The sequence below is a fragment of the Heterodontus francisci genome, chromosome 4 (genome assembly GCF_036365525.1).
Source record: "Heterodontus francisci isolate sHetFra1 chromosome 4, sHetFra1.hap1, whole genome shotgun sequence".
Taxonomy (NCBI): domain Eukaryota; kingdom Metazoa; phylum Chordata; class Chondrichthyes; order Heterodontiformes; family Heterodontidae; genus Heterodontus; species Heterodontus francisci.
The window spans coordinates 111,025,640-111,051,224 of NC_090374.1; the positions used below are offsets into that span (position 1 = coordinate 111,025,640).

At 42.5% G+C, this 25,585-nt stretch overlaps 1 protein-coding gene across 1 annotated transcript in view; it reads left to right on the top strand.

Moving 5' to 3' along the window:
• The window catches only part of vps13a (vacuolar protein sorting 13 homolog A), a 609,759-nt gene that overhangs the window by 328,600 nt on the left and 255,574 nt on the right, over positions 1–25,585 (top strand). The window contains exons 37-42 of the mRNA XM_068029994.1: positions 13–185; positions 8,242–8,462; positions 8,556–8,788; positions 9,074–9,166; positions 9,273–9,632; positions 16,599–16,700. Coding sequence (XP_067886095.1) covers positions 13–185; positions 8,242–8,462; positions 8,556–8,788; positions 9,074–9,166; positions 9,273–9,632; positions 16,599–16,700 — 1,182 coding nt within the window. The remainder of the gene's footprint in view (positions 1–12; positions 186–8,241; positions 8,463–8,555; positions 8,789–9,073; positions 9,167–9,272; positions 9,633–16,598; positions 16,701–25,585) is intronic.

A 25,585-nucleotide genomic window follows, 5' to 3' on the forward strand; every position in this document is an offset into this window, starting at 1 on the left:
CTATTAAACCAGATGAACCTTGCTAAAGAGCAGCGATCTGAACAGGATGAGCTAGCAGAGTTCAAATTACACACATTTTCCGCTTCGATCAAGATGCTGTCTGATGGATCCATTTTTGCTACTGTGAAACTTTTTAACTGTATGCTGGATGATAAAAGAAAATCAATACAGAAAGCCACATCAAGGTGCTTTTTTATATTTATGCAGTACTAGATCATGTATGCTTTTGCATCTCATTAAATGCCTTTTAATTCCTGGCCCTCCTAGCTCCACAGAAATACAACAATTAAAAAGGTTTCTGTCTGTTTTTTGAGTGTCCTTCAACTGTTCTTTCCGAACCATTGGTTAGGCTGCTCAAGACCCAGAACGAATAGCTAGAGCTTATGAGGCACAAGCTACTCCCATTCGTAGATCAATATTAGTTGCAGTCCGAGAGATATTTGTATCACATTTTGAATATGCAAAGTATTTAGTGGGTGTTTGAAGTGGGTGCCCTTCCAATTCAGCTGCAGGCACAATTCTGTGGGAGCTTTGGCATTGTGTATTGTGATCAAAATTCGTTTTGCATCCTTTATTTTTTGCCCAAAATACAATCAAAACAATGTTTTGCTTTTGCCAGAGTATTCAAGATAAGCAGAGACCATTGCATCAAAGTGATAAACTTGCTTTTATTTGCTGCCTGACCTGTGTATTTCCAGCATTTTCTGTTTTTCTTTCAGATTTCCAGCATCTGCAGTATTTTGCTTTTTTATTATTGCTTTTTTTTCCATTTTGTCTGTGAACAATGCCACCAGTTGTTATATTTCTGTCACATTAGATAAGGTATAGTCTGATCAGGACACTGTATAAGTTGAGCACAGCTTCCTGGAACTTGTAATCTAATATTTGTCTCTAATCCTGTTTCCCTTATTGATTGCTGCTCTAAACCAATTGGACAGTAGGCCAAGTCATAGAATCATAAAATCATAGAACGTTTAAGGCACAGAAAGAGGCCACTTGGCCCATCGTGTCTGTGCCAGCCAAAAAACATCCACCTATTCTAATCCTACCTTCCAGCATTGGTCCGTAGCCCTGCATATTACGGCACTTGAGGTGCGTATCCAGACTCCTTTTGAATGAGTTGAAGGTCTCTGCCTCAACTACCCTTTCAGGCAGGGTGTTCCAGACTCCCGCCATCCTCTGGGTAAAAAAAGTTTTTCCTCACCTCCCCTCTAATTTTTCTACCAATCACTTTAAATCTATGCCCCTTCGTCACTGACCTCTCTGCTAAGGTGAATAGACCCTTCACCTCTACTCTACTCTATCCAGGCCCCTCTCAATTTTTTACATTTCAATCAGATCTTCCCTCAGCCTTCTGTGTTCCAAGGAGAACAACCCCAGCCTATCCAATCTTTCCTCATAGCTGCATTTTTCCAGTCCTGGCAACATCCTCGTAAATCTTCTCTGTACCCTTGCCACGCAATTGTATCCTTTCTGTAATGAGGTGACCAGAACTGCACACAGTACTCAAGTTGTGACCTAACCAATAAGTTATACGGTTCCAGCATAACCTTGTATTCTATACCTCTGCTAATAAAGGAAAGGATTCCATATGCCCTCTTAACCACCTTATTGACCTGTCCTGCTACCTTCAGGGATCTGTGGCCATTCAAGTTCTCTACACTTCTCAATATTTTCCCATTTATCGTGTATTCATTTGCCTTGTTTGACCTCCCCAAATGCATCACCTTACACTTCTCCAGGTTTAATTCCATTTGCCACTTTTCTGCCCATCTGACCAAGCCATCAATATCTTCCTGCAGCTATCCTCCTCTCTATCTACCACACGGCCAATCTTTGTGTCGTCTGCACACTTCTTGATCATGCCCCCTACATTTGCGTCCAAATCGTTAATATATACTACAAAAAGCAGGGGACCCAGTACTGAGCCCTGCGGAATGCCACTGGAAACAGCCCTCCAGTTGCCAAAACACCCGTCAACAATCACCTTGTTTCTTGCCACTGAACCAATTTTGTATCCACCTTGCTGCATTTCCCTGGATCCCATGGGATTTTTTTTTTAACCAGTCTGCCATGTGGGATCTTGTCAAAAGCCTCACTGAAATCCATGTAGACCACATCAACGGCACTACCCTCATCAATCTTGTTTGTTACCGCTTCAAAAAATTCGATCAAGTTGGACAAATAAGATCTTCCCTTAACAAATCCATGCTGACTATCCTTGATTAACCTGTGCTTTTCTAAGTGACAGTTTATCCTGTCTCTCAGAATAGATTCCAGTAATTTGCCCACTACTGAGGTTGGACTAAATGTCCTGTAATTATTCGGTCTATTCTTCGCTCCTTTTCTAAACAGAGGTACAACGAGCCGAGGCTCTCCCCTGTCCTAGCACTGACTCTGATTGTACTAGAAGTTTCAACGTTAGCAGTTCTCCATCCTCTGGCACCACACCTGTATCCAGTGAGGACTGGAAAATGATTGTCAGACCCTCTGCTATTTCCTCTCATGCTTCTTTTAACAGCCCAGGGTACATTTCTTCTGGCCCTGGTGATTTATCAACTTTCAAGGATGCTAATCCCATTAATACTTCATCTCTCCCTGTGTTTATCACATCCGATACTTCACACTTCCCCTCCTTAACTATAATATCTTTTACTTTTAATATAGATGAATCAATTTTTATGTAATTCATACCATATCACTTTGGAAGTCCTCCCAACTATTTTTGGATTATTGCCACTGATAGCTTCATCCTTAGTTTGTGCTAACTAGTTTCGCCATTGATTACCAGATGTGGCTGATTTCCTCTATCAAAACTGCACACTACACCAGGATCATGCTGAAGAGCAAAGATAATTCGTGGTGATTGTCTCCACCACCAAGATTTCTCTTACTATCTCAGCCTCTCCAACAGCAACTGTGAAGGGCTCACGGAACTCTCTTCACTAAAATTGAGACCATCATTCTGCTGCCTGCTCCTTTTCTTTGTCCATCAAGCCGAGGCTCTCCCCTGTCCTAGCACTGACTCTGATTGTACTAGAAGTTTCAAAATTGAATCTATTTGGTTAGAGTTGAGGAACGGAAAAGATGCTGTTACATTGCTGGGTGTTTACTGTGTGGAGAGTTTTATGTTAACGGCAGGGGTCTCAATGTCAGGGGAAACCAATGCTGAGATACTTGCGTCCCCTCTTATAGAGAAGGCCCGCTGAATTTAGTGCCATTCAGGCACTTAACTGGACAGCGGCAGGCCTTCCATAGGCTTTAGGACCCCGTCGCTGCAAGTCCCAGCCTTGCAGACCTGCTGGCTAATTAGAGGCCGGCAGCTGCAGCGCCTCACAGAGGCAGTGGCTGCTGTTGTAGCTGCAGCGACCAGACACCGAGGAGTGGCGCTGGAACCAGGCTTAAGGTAGGTCAGGGCGGGAAGGGTCTTGCGGGGATGGGTGGCCAGGGGGGTTGGCAGCAAGGTCGTGGGGTGACCATCAGCGGGCACTTTTTTCCTGATGCCGGGTCTCTCGTTCAGGCGCTAAGTGCTTTTGAATGAGGGACACCCCCACCCCGGAGCTGAGAAGCAGCCGCATGGTTTCGTGCGGTGTGCTTCCCATGCTGCAGGGCTGCCCGCCGCACGGGTAATTGCGACTGCAGTGGGAAGAGACCCTTAATTGGAGGTTAATTACCCAGTTAAGGGCCTCAATTGGCGGTGGGACGGCAAGGTCGTTCACAGGCCTTCCTGCCGCAGACTAAATTTTGGTGGAGGCGGGATGATGGTGGGGTCGCCTCCCCCTGCCAACTTCCCACATGATTTTATGCTCTCCTTGCCTCCAAACCTGCTATCAAGGTGAGCACAAAATTCCACCCTATAGATCCCAAATAGTGAGAAAGAGATTGAGGACTAAATCTGCAGGCAAATTTCTGAGAATTGTAAAAATGTTTTTTTTTAAATAATAGCAGTGGACTTCAATTACCCGAATCCAGACAGAGGAAAATAGAGAGGATGAATAATTCCTGAAGTGTGTACAGGAGAACTTTTTTAATCAATATGATTCTAGCCCCACACGGAATAAAGTAGCACTGGATCTAGTTCTGGGGAATGAAGTAGAAGAACATCAGTGCAATAGTGATCTTAATTTAATTCGGTTTAAAATAGTTATGTAAGGGGACAGTGGAAAATCAGTATCCAACTGGACGAGAGCCAATTTCAATGATTTGAGAAGAAATCTAGTATAGGTAGGCTGGAAAAAAAGATTGACCAGGAAAACAGTAAATGAACAATGGCTGGCCATCAAGGCTATATAGTTCGGGTACAAACCAATGATATTTGGTATATAAGGAAGAAAGATGGAGCATCCAACGCTAGAAGTTCTTTGGATGACAAAGGAAGTAGAGGTTAAAATAAAACAGAATAAGGATCAGAATACAATCATAAACATAGGCAGAACACAGAGTGCAGGCATAAATTTAAAAAGTATTTAAGAAGGGCAAAGAGAGCGAATGAGAAAAGATTAGCAGGTAATATAAAAGAAAATGCAAAAATTTTGTCTAAACTTATTTTTAAAAAAAGATAATTCAAGGAATGGTGGGGCTGATTCGGGACAAAGAGGAAATCTGTGGAGGCAGAGGTTGTGGCATAGGAACTGAATGAGCACTTTACATCTTTCTTCACAAAAGTGGATGAAGTTAATCCAGGAGTAGAGGAGGGAGGAGTAGAGATATTGAATAAAATAAAAATGCATACATAGTAGGTGCTAAATCTCAGTTAACAATTCACCTGGTCATAAGATGCATCTGAGATTGTTGAGGGAAACTTTGATGGAGCTAGCAGAAGCTCTGACCACAATCTTTCAATACTCCTTGGATATTGGAATGGTTTCAGAGGATTGCAAATGTTACACCCAGGTTCAAAAAAGGGGAGAGAGAGAAACCTGGCAACTGCAGGCCAATCAGTCTAATGGCAATTGTCGGAAAGCTACTGCAGACCATTGTCAAGGACAAAATTAATACTTCGAGAAGCATGGGTTAATGAGGGACAACCAGCGTGAGTTTGTTAAGGCAAATGGTGTGTGACTAACCTGATTAAGTGTTTTGATGAAGTAGCAGAGGGTTGATGGTGATGCATTGTACTTTCAAAATGCACTTTCAAAAGGCATTTGATAAAGTACCACATAACAGACCTGTTCAGAAAATAGAAATGCATGGTATTAAACAGACAGTGGTAACTTGAGTGTGAAACTGGGAAAGGAGGCAGAGAGTAAAGGTGAACGATGTTTTTTTGACTGGAGAGAAGCATGTGGTGGGTTCCCCCAGGAGTCGATATTAAGACCATTGCTTTTCAAGTTATATATAAATGACCCGAACTTGGGTACAGGGATTACAATTTTGAAGTTTGCAAAAGATACAAAACTTGGCAACGTATTAAGTAATGAGTTTGATAGTGCAGACTTTTGAGGATATAGACAAACTGGTGAAATGGACAGACACGTGGATAAATGTGAAGTGATGAACTTTGAGAAAAACAGCATGGAGAGGCAGAATAATCTAAATGGTACTATTTTCAGGGCTGGTTTGGGGGGGTGGGGTTGGCGGTGCGGGCAGAGGTGGTTGGTGTAAGAACAGAGGAACCTGGGGATGCGTAGTCACAAATCTTTGAAGGTGGCAGGGCTAGTTGATAAGGTGGTTAAGAAAGTGAATTGAATACTTGGCTTCGTAAGTAGGAGCATTGAATACAAAACCAAGGAAGTAATGCTAAACCTTTACAAACTATTTGTTAGGCCTCAGTAGGAGTATTGTGTAGAACTCTAGGTACCGCATTTTAAGAAGGATGTCAAGCTTCTGGAGAGGGTACAGAAGATGTTTACCAGGATGATGACCAATGATGAAGGAGTTCAGCTATGTGAAGGGATTGGAGATGCTGTGATTGTTCTCCTTAGAGTAGAAAAGGTTTAGAGGTATAGAAGTATTCAAAATGATGAGGGGTTTTGATTTAGGAGGCAGGGAGAAACTAGTTCCTCTAACAAGTGGGCCAGTAGCCAGAGGTCATGGATTTAAAGTAATTGGCAAAAGAACTCATGGGAAATGAGGAGAAACTTCATCACACAGTAGGTTGGTAAGATCTGGAACACACTACGGGAAAGGGCGGTGGAATCAGATTCCATAGGAACTTTTAAAAGGTAGTTGGACATGTATTTGAAGAGGACTCATTTGCAGAGATATGGGGAAAAAGCTGGAATATGGGATTAAGTTGGACAGCTCTTTTAAAGCTCTGGAACAAGCATAACTGGCTGAATGGCGGCCTCCTGTGCTGTAAGATGCTATTTTATACATTGTTCTGTGATTTCTTTCCTATCTCCCCTCATGCCCATGCCAAGTGCAACTCATCTATGAATCCCACCTCCTGCTCCCTTGACCCATTTGCACTAAAATACTGACCACCCTGCTTCCCCTCCTGATCCCTATGCTAGCTGTCATTATAAACAGTTGCTGATGCTCAAATACTATTCCCCTCCCTTTCAAATCCTTCAGTCTATCACCTAAAGTCTGCAGAGGTGAATTTGGCATCACTATGAAGACGGGGGCCCCAACCGCTCCATCATCGTTCCCTGACTAGCAGCATTCAAGCCTGCCTCTGTGAAGTCTGACTCCTCTGACTCGCCAGTCTGTGACCACCTTTGACAGCACCTTCCTCTTCCTTCATGCCATCCCTTCCTGAAACTGGATTCAGCCTCCTGGGAGCTCGTCTGACATTGAAGCATTTGCTTGGCCTGGTGTAGTGTCTCTGTACTAGTAGTTCAGAGGCCCAGGCTAATTCCCTGAGGACACTGCTTCAAATCCCACCACAGCTGCTGGTGGTATTTAAATTCAATTATTTGATTAGATATCTGGAATTGAAAGCTAGTCTCGGCAATGGTGCCATGAAACTAACATGGATTGTTGTAAAAACCCATCTGGTTCACTAATGTCTTTTAAGGAAGGAAATCTACTGTCCTCGCCTGGTCTGGCCTACATGTGACTCCAGACCCACAACAATGTGGTTGACTCTTAATTGCCTTATGAAATGGCCTAGCAAGCTACTCAGTTGTTGAGGGCAGTTTGGGATGAGCAACAAATGCTGGCCTTGCCAGTAATGCCCATGTCCCATGAAAGAATAAAAAATAAGTACCCACTTGAATGCCAGTTGATTGTCATTTCTTGGGGAGGTGTTGCGTTCTAGCTTTCTATCGGCCCCTCCTCTGGTAGGTCAATGGGTGCATGCTACATAATAAGGCCAGAGACCTTGTCTTCCATCTCCTAGAAAATATTCCACCTCCCTTTGCCACACTGTTGCCCCCTCCGACATGTCCTTACTCCTCGTTCCCCTTCTCTTCTGTAGTTCTCTTTCATCTCAGCTGACCTGTGGGAAGCTGGGATATTATAATTGCCCTTGCCAATGGAGGATAGGGATTGGAAGCGTGGCTCATTGTACTCTTCTCTAAGCAGACAGGTATTCGCCTTGTGGATTCTTTTCCTCTACCGGCAACAGTAATTCCACAACCTCCTACTCTGGTGGGAGCCATGTAAACCTGCAGGACTTCAAGGTGCTTTTAATTGAATGACCAGCCAGGATGGCTCCTTGACAGATTTTGGTGGGCTAAAGCTGTTGCTTTAGCGAACTCTGCAAACCAATGCACATGCAGAGTCAGATGATTTTGGATGGCTAAGCAACAGGAAGCTTGTTAATAATCAGGAGTTGTAACTGGTTGATTTCTAACAGTATCCTTATGTACTCCTGAGGGTCCGTAAGTCTCGGTTCTTGTCAATGTATCTTCCTGTGTAACAGAATTTGCATTCTATTTCAGGCAAATAGAAATTCTAAAATAAAAAACTTGAAATGCTTAGCAGGAAATGTAGGATCTGTGGAGATCGAAACAGAGTTAACATTTCAGGCTTTTCATCAGAGCATTTGCTCTGTTTCTCTCTCTCTACATATGCTGCCTGACCTGCTGAGAATTCCAGCATTTTCAGTTTTTATTTCAGTTTCCAACATCCCCACAGTATTTTGCTTCTGAAATTGAAATGCTACCTATGTAGATCTTTCAGTACTTTGGATTTGAGGCTCTTTAAACATAGCAAGTGGGCTTTGTGTACATCAGACATCCAAATGGCCATGGGAAAAAGAGACATGGGTACTAACCCTAAGTTTATTTTTCCTTCTGTTTCATTTCTTACACATGCATAGTAATTGTTAATATTGATTTTTATATCCCTCAGAATGGTGGAAATGAAATTAGGTGTTGAAAAGAATGCAATGATTGACTTCAGCTACAAACAAGGAAGAGAAGGCATGTTTCTAGATGCAACTATACGTGATATCTATGTTTGTGCAAGTATGGAATTTCTACTCACAGTGGCTGACTTTTTTGTCAAGGCAAATAACCAAGGCTCTACAGTTCAGATGAATAAACCAACAGTAACACCATCAAAAGAAAAAGGTTTGGAAGATCATTACAGGTGCTTAGATTTTTTTTAAGTTTGCAAAAATGGTATGCATTTGACGTTCCTTCTCTTTTTTTTATTTCTTCCAGGGCCATCACAAACTATATCCAAAATGGAACTTTGTGTTCACATTCAGAATCCAGAGATTACCTTTGTGGCAGATTTGACTAGAGCAGATGCTCCATCACTAGTGGTGACAGCACAGTGTGAGGCCGACATTAATAATGATCCAGAAGTTCAACAGATAACTGCAGCTGTTAAAGATCTCAAAGTTATGGCCTGCCCATTCCTAAAAGAAAAGAGAAAAAATCAAGTTACTACGGTATATGTAAATTATGAATTAAATTATTTTTTCATAACAGTAAAATTTGCATCTGTGATACTTTTTAAATAAACCTGTGCATAAATTGTATTGTATATTTCTGCATTTTAGGTTTATTTTAATTTAAAAATTATTGATTTTCGTTTTATTTTGGAATGTATAAAGCCATTATAGTTACATATTACTATTGATTTGGCTCAATCTAAATTAAAATTACAGGAACCACTGTATTTGCAATAGTAGTGTTGAATATATAATGTAATTATTTTTCATTGAAAAAAATAGGTCTTACAGCCTTGCAGTTTGTTCTTCCGAAGTGTGCAAGCTGCTAATTCTCCCAGTTTCCTGGAATTGGCAGTGAAATCGCTAATGCTGAAAGTAAGAAAATGCTCTAAGTGTCTATGTATCATTTTAAAGTTGCATAATAATTTAACAATGCATGTTCAACAACTTGAGGTTGTTTCTGTATGTGCTTATTTCCTAGGTGTCACCTGTGATTATTAACACAGTGATTACAATTACATCTGCCTTGACTCCCGCTGTTGATAGTCCACAGGAAAAGGACAGTGAAATCCCGCCTGACTTTTGGAATAAGAAGAATGTGAAAGATTTAAAATTCTGGTTTTTGGAGAATACTAAAAATAATGAAAGTAAAGATGGCCCAACAACACAATTAGAATCAACAGGGCAGAACCTAAAAATGACGTGTGAATTTATTTGTCTGACCCTTGAAGCGGGTGTTGGACACAGAACCGTTCCAATGCTTTTGGCAAAGTCAACTTTTAAAGGAGATGTGAAAAACTGGAGCACACTCACTAATCTACAGTGTTGCCTTAATTTAGAGGTAGGAATTTGATGGAAAGATCTATTTTATAAGCATGTATCTGTACTATTACTGTATGTACTTTTTTTATTTCTGACATGAATTTTTGTAATTTGAAAATTCTGATGAATCATAGGAGTTGAAATCTGATGGGTTTCAATCTTTTTTAAAGTGAGTGGATCACTGTTTAGTACCGTTAATTTAAGAAAGACCAAATTGCTTGTGATGGAATAATTTGAAATGGAGAATAAGAGAATATTGCATTGTTGGCAATACAGTCTTTCAGATAAAACTTTACACTGGGGTTCAGAGGTGAACAGAAAATATTTCATGCCACTAGTCAAAGCAGAGCAGGGGAGCTCTGCTGAAGTCCCGGTCCATCAAGAAGCAGATTAATTAATCAATCATCAATTGCTTTTTATGGCATTTTCACAAATTGGCTGTCGCTTTTGACTACTGTCATGCAGGCCCCCACCTGCCAAGAATGAGGCACATTAATTTTGCCACATGGACATTAAATTTCAAATTGTTGCTGGGAAGAAGAGAAGGCCTGTTACAAGTAATTGCCAGGCCCCTGGCTGGAAAGACACTTTTGCATATTAGCAGACAGTGTTGAAACAAAGGAGCTATACCCTGCTCCCATACAATACACAGAACAGACCTGGTCATACCAGTCGGTCATGTGACTACCCTGCTGGCCAACACGGGGAGTTTTAAAATTGTAGAGACCGTGATTGAACTGGCAAAACGCTCTTTGTTCCTGGACTGAAGAAGACCTCCTGTCTGCTCCCACCTCTTTCTCACGGAACTGAAACCCACTGAAGACACATGAACCCCAAGAGAGAAAAGTCTCCTACGGTCAACGAGGTTTAAGAAGAATACTAGGCCCCAACGAAAAGCATGATCTACCTATAAACAAGGACTCTACAGTTAGCTCGAAGACCCGTAACAAAAGACTCTTCAGATATTGCCTCAAACCTTTCCACTTTATTTTTCTCTTTTCTGTCTCTATTTGCATGTGAGTATCACGTATGCATGCTAGCGTGGGGCGCAGCGTGTATCCGTAGGCATTAACCGAATTAGAGGTTTAAGTTTAATAATATTTCATCTTTCTTCTTTAAACCTAAGAAAGCCTGTTTGTGCTCGTTTCTTTACCTTATAATTGGAAAGTGGTGACCAAGGGGGAGCTAAAAATAAAACCCTGTTACAGGAAGACCAGATAAAGGCTGAAAGGGAACCCTAGACCTCTTTCTCACCTGGTCGTAACATTACAAAACAACAAATAATCTTCAAAAGTAATTTGTTGCCTGTGAAACCCTTTGCAACATCCATACAATGTGACAGGTACTAAATAAATGAAAGTTCTTTACTTCTTTCAAAGATGGACATGCTCCAAAACTAGCGTGCCTCTAGCCAAGTTGTTCCAGTGTGGCTACAACACTGGTGCTGACCCAACAAAGTGGAAAATTGTCCAGGCATATCCTGTCCATAAAAAGCAGGAGAAATCTAATCTGGCCAATTAACACCCCATCAGTCTAAACATCAACAACACTATTAAGTGGCATTTGGTCAAATCTGCTCACCTATATTGGTTGTGGGTTCCACCAGGACCACTTGGCTCCAGACTTCATTAAAGTCTTGGTCTGAATATGGTGAGATGTGAGTGACTGCCCTTGATATTAAGGCAGCATTTGACTGAGTGCGGTGTAAAGGAACCCTGGTAAGATTGAAGTCTGGAAATCTGGGAGGGCAGCTCTCTGGCACAAAGGAAGGTGGTTGTAATTGTTGGAGGCCAATCATCTCCATCCCAGGAGTTCTGCAGGGTAGTGTCCTAGGCGTAGCCATCTTCAACATCAGCAATAACAACTTGTATTTATATAGCACCTTTAACATTGTAAAATGTTCCAAGCCACTTCACAGGAACGTTATCGAACAAAATTTAACACCAAGCCACATAAGGAACTATTAGGGCTAATGAGCAAAAGCTTGCTCAAAAAGGTAGATTTAAGGAGTGCCTTAAAGGAGGGAAGAGAGGCGGACAGATTTAGGCAGGGGATTCCACAGCTTAGGGCCTTGGCAGCTGAAGGCAGTGCCGTCAATGGTGGAATGATTAAATTCTCCCAAAACTCAAGAGGCCAGAATTGGAGGAGCGCAGATATCTTGGAAGGTTTAAGGGCCAAAGGAGATTAAAGATAGGGAGAGCGAGGCCATGAAGGAACTTGAAAACAAGGTTAAGGATTTTTAAAATGAGGTGTTGCTTAACTGGGAGCTAAATTAAGTCAGTGAGCACAGGGATAATGGGTGAACTTGGTTCAAGTTAGGATAAGGGCAGCAGAGTCTTGGATGACCTCAAGTTTACTGAGAGTAGAGCATGGGAGGCCAGCAGGACTGCATTGGAATAATCAATTACAGTGAGCATGGATGAGTGTTTCAGCAGCAGATGAGCTCAGACAGGCATAGACGTTGAGCTGGAAATATTCGGTTTTAGTGATGTAATCTTAGGGTCAAATATGACATCAAGGTTTCAAATAGTCTGGCAAAGGAATAGAGTCACTGTCTAGGGAATAAAGTTTGTAGTGGGGCCAAAGACAATGGCTTCAGTCTTCACAATAAGGTATCTTTGGTTGTTCCATCAATGACCTTCCCTTCATCATCAACTCCATTCGCAAATCCTCATATATAATGACACAGTTCGTGCCTGCATGCAGCAAGACCTGGACAACATTCAGGCTTGGGATGATAAATGGCAAGTGACATTAGCACCACACAAATGTCAGGCAATGACCATCAAGAAGCTCATTAATAAAGCAGGCTACTTGATTGGTACCCCATCCACCACCTTGAACACTCACTCCCTCCACCACCAGTGCATCTTGGTGGTAGTGTGTACCATCTACAAGATGCACTTGCAGCAACTCGTGGAGGCCTCTTTGACAGCACCATCCAAACCTGTGACCTCTGCCACCTAGAATGACCAGGGCAGCAGGCGCATGGGAACACCACCATCTACAAGTTTCTCTCCATTGTTGCCGAGTCAAAATCCTGGAACTCCCTGCCTAACAACACTGTAGTCTACTTTAACCACATGGACTGCAGCAGTTCAAGAAGGTGACTCATGACCACCTTTTCAAGGGCAATTGGGGATAGGCAATAAATGCTGACCTTGCTAGTGATGCCCACATTCCATTCCATAAATCAATTTTTTTAAATGGTAAAGAAAGAAATTTCAATTACATAGCACTTTTCATGGCCTCTGACCATTACAAATCACTTCAGATAATGAAATGCTTTTGAAGTGAAATCACTGTTGTAATGTTGGAAATACGATAGCATATTCCCACAAACAGCAATGAAATAAACGATCTGATCATCCATTTTAGATATGTTGATTGAGGAATAAATCCTTGCCAGGGCACTGGGAGAACTCACCTCTTCAAACTATGCTGTGTGATATGTTATGTTGACCTGAAAGGGAAGACAGGATCTTGGTTTAACATCCCAATCGAAAGGTGATACCTCCAACAATGCCATACACTTTCAGTACTGCACTGAAGTGTCAGCCTAGATTATGTGTTCAAGTTCTGAAATAGGATTTGAACACAAATTCTTTTGACTCAGAGTCAAGAGTGCTACCACTGAACTAAAGCTAATGCTTATTAGCAATATTTGACTGTGTATTTGACCTGCAACAGCTCAAAAGCTTTTGTTAACTCTTGTTTGACAACTTCATATTTTGGTACTGCTGTGGACACTGTTCGCAAGATCTGTCAAAGGCCAGGTTTCATCATATTTATTCTTTTACTATCCTTTGATATTTTCCATTTTAATGCCCATTTTCAAGCCAAATATTGCATCCAAGCCCAGAAATATGCCTGCTGATGGCCTTGTTGGGAAACAATGATTGTCAGATCAGGGGATTTGTCACTGCATTCGCACTGCACAGCCACTAATATAACTTTAAAAACAAAACTGACGAAGTTTTGGGTTTAGTGATGTTTATCTACGTTGGTTAGTCATATTTGATGGATCTTGCATGTTCTGGCTGTTGGTTTAAAATCATCTTTTATTTGGGCCATCTTGTGTTATTTTAAAGTTAATTAACATATTTATTTTGGCAATTTCATCTTGCCCCGCTCATAAATCTATGCTCCTCTGGTTGAGTTTCTGGAATGAGGATAGATGGAATATATATACTTTATAGGGCCATCTTCTTTATTCGAATGATATGCATTCTCCCCTCACACACAATCTCACTCATTTGTCACTGCATGCCTTGCATATATGTAGTTTTGGGCATTGGTATTAATCAGTAAGTTAGTTCTGTTTATCTTGAGAACAGATTAATTGGTGCAATTGGTCTGATAAAAGGTGACAGACTTGAAACATTAACTCTTGTTGCTGTCTCCACAGATGTTGCCTGACCTGCTGAATATCTGCAGTATTTTCTGTTTTCATTTCAGATTTCCGGTATCCGCAGTATTTTGCTTTTGTGTTAATTGGTGCAGTGTTCTCTGCAGTGACATTTTCATCATTGTGACCAGCAACTTCTTTCCCTAAAACCTATTATTAAGATAAAGTCCAAAAGTGTAGAGAGGATGCATATTATCTGAAGAATGAAGAAGAATCTACCTCCGTGGCAATGTTAGTCAAAATTACTGTTATGTGGGCAAAGCCAAATTTATTGCCTATCCCTACTTTAACTAAGAAGGTATCAGTGGGCGACAGTCTTAAACCACTGTAGTCCTTGTGGTAATGATGTTAAATAGGGGATTCCATGAATTTCACATTACAAAGTGAGGAAATAATATATATCCAATCAGGTTAAGTGTCAGATGTGACTCCAGCCACTGGAGATATTTTCCTCTTGGCTTCTTTCCCCACTGCTCCTCCCAACCCTTCCATTGACCTCAGTTATGCTTGGTGCCATACTCTATGTTGCATGTTACCCTGATGTTGAGGGCAGCTACTCTAAGCTCTTCTCTAGTATCCAACTCTTGCATCTGTACTGAACAAAAGCTTTTTTGAAGTCTCAAGCTAAGTGGTTTTCATGGAGTGCCAATGAATAAGTTACTGGGGAATGGGTGCTGATTGATGGCATTATTGATTACTCCTTTTACTATTTTATAAATAATGGGGAGGAGGCTGATACGGAGATAATAACTGGATTAGATTCATATTTTAACAGATAGGGCTGGGCAGTATTCAGTTTTGGATAGGTACCTATATCATGGTGCACTGGAACAGTTAGCTTGAGGTAATTATTTCTGGTGTCCAGGTTTCAGCATTAAAAAGTTGTAATAGCCTTTGCTTTGTCCAGTTCACTCAACACATCTTAATCTTATGTGGAGTGAACCAAGTTGGCTGAACATTTGTACAAAAGTAAAATACTGCAGATGTTGGAAATCTGAAATAAAAACAGAAAATGCTGGAAATACTCAGTAGGTCTGGCAGCATCTGTGGAGAGAGAACCAGCAGTTGGAGTCAGAGTTTCTGATGAAAGGTCATCGACCTGAAACGTTAACTTAGTTTCTCTTTCCATAGATGCTGCCAGACTTGCAGAGTACTTCCAGCATTTTCTGTTTTTATTTATGGCTGAACGCTTGCCTGGTGGGAATCTTGATAGGCCAAGTAGGATGATCCACTTGGCACTTATTGCTCAAGACAATTTCCTCAAATCCCCTCTAAGCCTCCTGTCCCTTACCTTAAACAATTATTAGTTTAATCCTGTTATTGAACAATGCTGATTAATGGTGTTCATGTCCCACATCTTCCAAACTTTTTGTTGTTCGTAGATTTTTATGCCACAATCATGGACACCACTAATTGACTAAAACATTCTACAGCAGTTGCAGGCATTCAGCAGGGCAGTGTCCGAGGCTCAAGCATCTTCAGCTGTGTCGTCAATGACTGTCCCTCCATCAATAGTTCAGGAGATGTTTGCTGACAATTGTGCAGTGTTCAGTTCCATTCACAGCTCCTCATAATGAAGCAGTCCATTCCCACATGCTGCAAGACCTGGATAACATTCAGACTTGGACTGATAAGTGGCAAGTAAAATCTGCACAACGCAAGTGCCAAGCAATGACCATCTCCAACAAGACAGAACCTAATCATCACCCCTTGATGTTCAACAGCATTGCCATTGCTGAATCCCTTATTATCAACATCCTGGGGATTACCATTGGCGAGATACTTAACTGGACCATCATATAAATACTGTGGTTGCAAGGGCAGGTCAGAGGCTGGGAATTCTGTGGCCAGTAACACTTCGTGACAACTAAAACCTGTCCACCATCTACAAGTCAGGAGTGTGATAGAATATCTCCGTTTGCCTGGATGAGTGGAGCTCCAACAACACTCGAAGCTCAATACGATCCAAGACAATGCAGCCTGCTTGATTGACAGCCCATCTGTTATCTGAAACATTCAGACCCTCCATCACCTATGCACAGTGGCAGCAGTATCATCCACAAAATGCACTGCAGCAACTCGCCTAAGCTCCTTCAACAGCACCTTCCAAACCTGCGACCTCCACCTCCTAGAAGAAGGAGTGGCCCCATGGGAACACCATCCTCTCCAACTCGCACACTATCCTGACTTGGAAACCTATGCCATTCCTCCACTGTCGCCGGGTCAAACTTCACTAGAACTCCCTCCCTGACAGCACTGTAGGTGCACTTGCACCACATGGACTGCAGTGGTTCAAGAAGATGGCTCAAAGCCACCTTCTAAAGGGCAATTTGGGATGGGCAATGAATGCTCGTTTTATCAATAATGCTTAACATCCCATGATCGAATAAAAAAACGTTTGGGTCAACCGAGACCTCTTCTGGAGCTGGGTAGATTATTGAGATTGTTACTGCCTGTGTTGGAAGAGAAGAAAACGAGGCAAAATATAAAGTTCTAAATAAAACTGTAATTGCATTAATACCGACAGAAAAATCTATTAAATGTTTGAGAAATTAATTTAATAATTTTTTCCACTAGGTTCATTACTATAATGAAATGCTTGCTGTATGGGAACCACTACTAGAACCATTAGAAATTGAGAACAGTGATGATTTTAGACCTTGGGAACTTGGGATCAAGGTTTGTGCATTCACCATGATCATTTTTATAAATATTTCAATTCAGAATATTACTGATACAACTTTTATAAATCAAAACATACCGTTAATAACAAGAACAGAAGTTCATTTCAGCTGCCTCCAAGTTCAGTTTGCTGATGAGAAAATTTGATATTTTGACATTGATGTGATGTTTTGTTTCTGGCCTTGTATTCTAACATTGAAAAATCATAGAGTCATAGAGTTGTACAGCACAGACACAGGCCCTTCGCCCCATCGTATCCAAGCTGGCCATCAAGCACCTATCTATTCTAATCCCATTTTCCAGCACTTGGCCCGTAGCCTTGTATGCTATGGCGTTTCAAGTGCTCATCTAAATGCTTCTTAAATGTTATGAGGGTTCCTGCCTCTACCACCCCTTCAGGCTGTGTGTTCCATATTCCAACCACTCTCTGGGTGAAAAAAATTTCCTCAAATCCTCTCTAAGCCTCCTGTCCCTTACCTTAAATCTATGCCCCCTGGTTATTGACACCTCCGCTGAGGGAAAACTTTTCTTTATATCTACCCTATCAATGCCCCTCATAATTTTATATACCTCAATCAGGTCCCTCCTCAGCCTTCTCTGCTCTCAGGAAAACAACCCTAGCCTATCCAGTCTCTCTTCATAGCTGAAATGCTCCAGCCCAGGCAACATCCTGGTGAATCTCCTCCACACCCTCCCCACTGCAATCACATCCTTCTTCTAGTGTGGCGACCAGAACTGTACACAGTACTCCAGCTGTGGCCTAACTAGCATTTTATACAGCTCCATCATAACCTCCCTGCTCTGATATTCTATGCCTCGGCTAATAAAGGCAAGTATCCAATATGCCTTCCTAACCACCTTATCTACCTGTGCTGCTGCCTTCAGTGATCTATGGACAAGTACAACAAGGTCCCTTTGACCCTCTGTACTTCCCAGGGTCCTACCAACCATTCCCTTGCCTTGTTAGTCCTCCCAAAATGCATCACCTCACACTTCTCAGAATTAAATTCCATCTGCCACTGCTCCTCCCATCTTACCAGCCCATCTATACTGTCCTGTAATCTAAGGCTTTCCTCCTCGCTATTTATAACACCACCAATTTTCGTGTCATCTGTGAACTTACTGATCATACCTCCTATATTCACGTCTAAATCATTAATGTACACTACAAACAGCAAGGGTTCCATCACCGATCCCTGTGGTACACCACTGGTCACAGGCTTCCAATCCCAAAAACAACCCTCGACCATCACCCGCTTCCTCCTGCCACTAAGCCAATTTTGGATCCAATTTGCCAAATTACCCTGGATCCCATGGGCTCTTGCCTTCTTGACCAATCTCCCATGCAGCACCTTATCAAAAGCCTTACTGAAGTCCATGTAGACTACATCAACTGCTTTACCGGCATCTACACATCTAGTCACCTCCTCAAAAAATTCAGTCAAATTGGTTGGACATGATCTCCCCCCTGACAAACCCATGCTGACTATCCCTGATTAATCCCTGCCTCTCCAAGTGGAGATTAATCCTGTCCCTCAGAATTTTTCCAATAGTTTCCCTACCACTGATAGACTCACTGGCCTGTAATTACCTGGTTTATCCCTACTAACCTTCTTGAATAATGGTACCACATTTGCTGTCATCCAGTCCTGTGGCACTTCTCCTGTGGCCAGAGAGGATTTGAAAATTTGTGTCAGAGCCCCTGCAATCTCCTCCCTTGCCTCACAATGCCTGGGCGGCACAGTGGCGCAGTGGTTAGCACCGCAGCCTCACAGCTCCAGCAACCCGGGTTTGGTTCTGGTTACTGCCTGTTTGGTTTTGTTTCTCCCTGTGACCGCGTGGGTTTCCGCCGGGTGCTCCGGTTTCCTCCCACAGCCAAAGACTTGCAGGTTGATAGGTAAATTGGCCATTGTAAATTGCCCCAAGTGTAGGTAGGTGGTAGGAGAATTGAGGGAAGGTGGAGACATGGTAGGGAATAAGGGATTAATGTAGGATTAGTATAAATGGGTGGTTGATGGTCGGCACAGACTCGGTGGGCTGAAGGGCTTGTTTCAGTGCTGTATCTCTCTGTGACTCTGTGACATAGCAGCCTGGGATACATCTCATCTGGGCCTGGGGATTTATCGACTTTTAAGGCCGCTAAAACTGCTAATACCTCCTCCCTTTCAATGCTAATTTGTTCAAGTATATCACAGTCCTCCTCCCTGATCTCTACACCTACATCGTCCTTCTCCACAGTGAATACAGATGAAAAATAATCATCCAAAACCTCACCTACGTCCTCCGGCTCCACACACACATTGTCACTTTGGTCCTTAATGGGCCCTACGCTTTACCTAGTTATTCTCTTGGCCTTAATATACTTATACAACGCCTTGGGATTTTCCTTTATTTTGTCCGCCAGTGTTTTTCCATGCCCTCTCTTCGCTCTCCTAATTACTTTTTTAAGTACCCCCCCTACACTTTCTATATTCCTGTAGGGCCTCCGCTGTTTTCAGCCCTCTGAATCTGCCATAAGCCTCCTTTTTTTTTTCCTTATCCAATCCTCTGTATCGCTTGACATCCAGGGTTCCCTGGACTTGTTGGTCTTACCCTTCACCTTTACGGGAACATGTTGGCCCTGAACTCTCACTATTTCCTCTTTGAATGACTCCCACTGGTCTGATGTAGTCTTTCCTACAAGTAGCTGCTCCCAGTCCACTTTGGCTAAATCCTGTTTTATCATATTGAAATCGGCCTTCCCCCAGTTCAGTACATTTATTTCCAGTCCATCTTTGGCCTTTTCCATAACTACCTTAAATCTTGGAGTTATGGTCACTATCCCTGAAATGCTCCCCCACTGACACTTCTACTATTTGTCTGGCTTCATTCCATAAGATTAGGTGCAGTACCGCCCCTTATAGGGCTTTCTACATGCAGGCTCAAAAAGCTCTCCTATATGCACTTTAAGAATGCCGCCCCCTTTAAGCCTTTTGCACTAAGACTATCTTAGATAAAGATAAAGAGCAAGAGGGTAACCAGGGAAAGGGTTGGCCCACTCAAGGACAGAGATGGGAATCTATGCGTGGAGCCAGAGGAAATGGGTGAGGTGCTAAATGAGTACTTTGCATCAGTATTCACCAAGGAGAAGGACTTGGTGGATGATGAGCCTAGGGAAGGGAGTGCAGATAGTCTCAGCCATCTCATTATCAAAAAGGAGGAGGTGTTGGGTGTCTTGCAAAGCATTAAGGTAGATAAGTCCCCAGGGCCTGATGGGATCTACCCTAGAATACTGAGGGAGGCAAGGGAAGAAATTGCTGGGGCCTTGACAGAAATCTTTGCATCCTCATTCGCTACAGGTGAGGTCCCAGAGGACTGGAGAATAGCCAATGTTGTGCCTTTGTTTAAGAAGGGTGGCAAGGATAATCCAGGAAATTTTAGGCCGGTGAGCCTTACGTCAGTGGTAGGGAAACTATTAGACAGGATTATTCGGGACAGGATTTACACCCATTTGGAAACAAATGAACTTATTAATGAGAGACAGCATGGTTTTGTGAAGGGGAGGTCGTGTCTTACTAATTTGATTGAGTTTTTTGAGGAAGTGTCGAAGATGATTGATGAGGAAGGGCAGTGGATGTTATCTATATGGACTTTAGTAAAGCCTTTGACAAGGTCCCGCATGGCAGACTGGTGCAAAAGGTGAAGTCAGACGGGATCAGAGGTGAGCTGGCAAGATGGATACAGAACTAGCTCTGTCATAGAAGACAGAGGGTAACAGTGGATGGGTGTTTTTCTGAATGGAGGGATGTGACTAGTGGTGTTCCGCAGGGATCAGTGCTGGGACCTTTGCTGTTTGTAGTATACATAAATGATTTGGAGGAAAATGTAGTTGGTCTGATTAGTAAGTTTGCGGACGACACAAAGGTTGGTGGAGTTGCGGATAATGATGAGGATTGTCAGAGGATACAGCAGGATATAGATCGGTTGGAGACTTGGGCGGAGAAATGGCAGATGGAGTTTAATCCGGACAAATGTGAGGTAATGCATTTTGGAAGGTCTAATGCAGGTGGGAAGTATACAGTAAATGGCAGAACCCTTAGGAATATTGACAGGCAGAGAGATCTAGGCGTACAGGTCCACAGGTCACTGAAATTGGCAACGCAGGTGGATAAGGTAGTCAAGAAGGCATACGGCATGCTTGCCTTCATCGGTCGGGGCATAGAGTATAAAAATTGGCAAGTCATGTTGCAGCTGTACAGAACCTTAGTTAGGCCACACTTAGAATATTGCGTGCAATTCTGGTCGCCACACTACCAGAAGGACGTGGAGGCTTTGGAGAGGGCACAGAGGAGGTTTACCAGGATGTTGCCTGGTCTGGAGGGCATTAGCTATGAGGAGAGGTTGGAAAAACTCGGATTGTTTTCACTGGAATGACGGAGGTGGAGGGGCGACATGATAGAGGTTTACAAAGTTATGAGCGGCATGGACAGAGTGGATAGTCAGAAGCTTTTTCCCAGGGTGGAAGAGTCAGTTACTAGGGGACATAGGTTTAAGGTGCGAGGGGCAAAGTTTAGAGGGGATGTGCGTGGCAAGTTTTTTACACAGAGGGTGGTGAGTGCCTGGAATTTGCTGCCAGGGGAGGTGGTGGAAGCAGATACGATAGTGATGTTTAAGAGACATCTTGACAAATATATAAATAGGAACGGAATAGAGGGATATGGGCCCATGACGTGCAGAAGGTGTTAGTTTCGGTAGGCATCAAGATCGGCGCAGGCTTGGAGGGCCGAATGGCCTGTTCCTGTGCTGTACTGTTCTTTGTATCTCAGTTGATATCGGGGAAGTTAAAATCCCCTACTATTATTACCCTATTATTTTTACACCTCTCTGAGATTTGCCTATATATTGCACCTCTATCTCTTCCTGACTGTTTGTAGGCCTGTAGTACACTCCCAGCCAAGTGATTGCCCCCTTTTTTTGTTTTTAAGTTGTACCCATATGACCTCATTTGAGAAACCTTCTGAGAACCTTCCCTCCTTACTGCAGTAATTGACTCCTTGATCAATAGTGCAATGCCACCTCCTCTTTTACACCGCCCCACCCACCCTGCCTGTCAAGCCTGAAGATTCTATATCCTGGAATATTGAGTTGCCAGTCCTGCCCTTCCCTCAACCATGTCTGTGTGACGGCAATAATATCATATTGCCATGTGTTAATCAACACCCTCAATTAATCTGCCTTACTTGTAAGACTCCTTGCATTAAAATAGATGCAATCCAGCCTTACATTATTCGCTTGTGCCTGAACAGGTCTATATTTGCTCTATCCTCGAGACTGACGTAGTACTTCTTCTATATTTGGCTGTGCATCACCCCCTACTGTACCTCCACTCTGTATCCCATCCCCCTGCCACATTAGTTTAAACCACCTCCACCCAACCAACAGCACTAGCAAAACTCTCAGCAAGGATGTTGGTCCCATTCCGGTTCAGGTGCAACCCATCTGACTTGTACGGGTCCCACCTTCGCCAGAAACAGACCCAGTGATCCAGGAAACTAAAGCAGAGATTACAACCTTTGAGGTCCTGCTTTTTAATCTGCTACCTAGCTCCCTAAATTTTTGTTGCAGGACCTCATCTCTCTTTCTATCTATGTCGTTGGTACCAATGTGAACCACGACCTCTGACTGTTCACCCTCCCCCTTCACAATGTCCTGAAGCCGCTCTGACACATCATTCACCCTTGCACCAGGGAGGCAACATACCACCTGGAGTCACATTTGCTAATATAGTAACAGTTTTATTGATGTAATATTAAGCCTGCACTAAAAATCTAAACCAATGTTTCCATGAAGATTAAATGCATTATCTGTGGTTATCAACTGGAGTATTGTCTCCATTTCTGGGCACCACACTTGGAAAGAATTGAAGGCATAGGAAAGAGTGCAGAAAAGATTCATGAGAATGGTTCTAAGGATAGATTGGAGAAGTTGGGTCTGTTTTCCTTGGAGAAGAGAAGATTGAGAGGAAATTCGATAGAGACTTTCAAAATTATGAAGGGTTTGACAGAGGAGATGGGGAAATACTGTTCCCATTGATGGAAGGATCGCGAATAAGAGAGCACAGATTTGAGGTAATTGGCAAAAGAAGCAATGGCAACATGAGGAAAACTTTTTCACGCGAGTGATCAGGGTCTGGAATGAGCTACTGGAGAATGTGATGGAGGCAGGTTCAATCGAAGCATTTAAGAGGAAATTGGATTGTTATCTGAAAAGGGGAGAGGGCAGGGAAGTGACACTCGGTAAATAGCTCTTTCAGAGAACCACAGACACGACGGGTCGAATTGCTGCCTCCTGTGCTGGAACAATTCCATGATTCTGTGATCTGATATTATTTCACCATATTTTCTCTTTTTGCTATTCCTTGTTCTTTTTTTTTTAACACTAGTAGAACTTTTTTTCTAAGAAATCATGTTTCAATCTATTCTAACCTTTTCTTCCAAGTTCTATAACTTTGTTTACCTTTTATTCTTTTGCCCTCCTCATACCATTGCACAGTTTGGAGGTTGGAAGATGTAATTTAAGAAAGTGCCTTTAAAGACCAATCAAGACTGCAGTATCCTTAACTTACTAATTAGTCCTACCCATTGTTCCAGTCAACATGTTGGCTGGGGACTAAACTTGTGAGGAGAGAGAAAGCAGCTGATTGCTGCCAGGTACCTTAGGTGGCTGATCAATGAGTAGCACCACAGATCATCACCGGAGTTCAGTAAAATCAGACTAGCTTGAGCTGATCCATGTGACCAAACTGACTTGTATTGAACAGTACAATTGAAGGACAGCCTGCACATAGGCTGAAACTGGTTGTGGTTATATTTTAATTGTATGTTCACATGATTGCTATAAGCAGGTTCTACTGTATAGCTTTCTTGAATTTAATCACTGTTATTTCTTTTAAGTCCACATGTGCATGCATATTTGTTACTGCTCCAGGCCCAAGATTCCTTCGGTTTGATTCCAGTACTATACTGTCCCCTTTCATCTTCTGTCTTGCTGTCCTCTTTTGCTGTCAGTCAAGCGCTTTGCTTGTACACAGCCAGTTTGTCCCCTGCGCTACACATTGCTGCACATGCACGCAGCTTAGAGGGAATATTGTTCCTAACTCTTTTGCTGCCATACCAGGGTTGATCCTCCAATGGGTTGACAACTTGCCAGGCATGCTCTGACCTAGGCATTCACTATCACATATGCATTATTATTTGTGGATTGGTCTTCCAAAGTATCAAAGCCAACTCCATGTTACCCTTTTGGTTCATTCCCCATTATAAATGAGAGAACAGACTGGAAACCTTCTGTAACACAAGGGAAGGCATTTTAGCTTTAAATGGCTTAAGCCTTCAGGCCCTAACAACTTGCACCAATGGTGCGAGTAGAGTTGAATGGGAAAATTGAAAATCCCCTCGTTGATATCTTTCAAAGCACATTAGAATTGGCTACTCTCCCAAGACATCAAATTATAATTGTTTTAAGCTTTAACACGACTGCGGAGGAAATGTTGGAGACTGATGCAGGGTAGCATATGGACAAGGACTGATTTATAGAGAACCAGCATAGGGTCAGGGGGGTAAGTTGTGTTCACTAATTTTCTGGATTTTTATGTGAGGTGATCACAGATCTGTTGGATGGAGTGAGGCATTGAAGGTTACCTATCTGGATTTCAGGAAGGTAGCTGACAATTTCCCATCTAACAGTCTCATTTACAAGGTGCATGCCTATTGAACAGATAGAATGTAATTGCCTGGAATAGTGAATGTTTGGAAGTTAAATAACAAAGGAAGTGGGGAGGTGACAGAGTGGCTGGCAGTAGAGTTTCACAATACTGTTGCAATACTGTTAATTTTTGGGCAGAATATTGTGCAAGGTGTGTAAGTTTGCAGATGAGATGAAATTGGTGCAGTGGTCAATAATGCTGAAATATATGTAATAATCCAAAGAAATAGGCTAGGTCAATGAAAGAGAAGGTTCAACACTGGTAAGAGTATGTTTATGAGCGATCATGGGTGGAAGGTTAGGTGAATTGAATCATTGGTCTTTCAGACATGCTTTGTTTTTATTCGTTCATGGGATTTGGGTGTCGCTGGCAAGGCCTGCATTTATTGCCCATCCCTAATTGCCCTTGAACTGAGTGGCTTGCTAGCCATTTCAGAGGGTGTTTAAGAGTCAACCAGATTGTTATTCTTTGCTGTGGGTCTGGAGTCACATGCATGCCAGACCAGGTAAGGATGGCAGATTTCCTTCCCTAAAGGACATTAGTGAACCAGATGGGGTTTTACAACAGTTGACAGTGGTTTCATGGTCACCATTGGACTAGCTTTTTCTTTAATTCCAGATCTTTTAATTGAATTCAAATTTCATGATCTGTTGTAGTGAGTTTCAAACCCATGTGCCCAGAGCACTAGCCTGGGCCTCTGGATTACGTCCAGTGACATTACACTACGCCATCGCCTTCCCCTATGTTATTATATATTCCATACCTGAGATAAACTTCACTAACCTGTTCTCCAACCAGCTTTCCACTCTCCCGCCATTTCCTGTGGCCACCATTGGTTCCCTTCGTAAACCTCTTGCTATTAATATTGTTTGGCCAAGTGAAGAGGAGGTCACAGTCTCTAGGTGCACCTGATCTAAATGTATAGGCAAATACCGACCTCCAACGCCATACAAAATATGATGCATGCTCTAGCATTCAATGCACTCTCTGGAAGAAAGGGCATTCCTTTTCCCAGCAGAAGGGATTGGATGGCCCCTGTATCCCTGAGTGTGACTATGGGCTTGCTTGCCCCACTCGAGGGTTAAGGGGTCACTTTTCTTTGGGACAAAAAAGTCCTGGTAACTTTCAGGAATTTTAA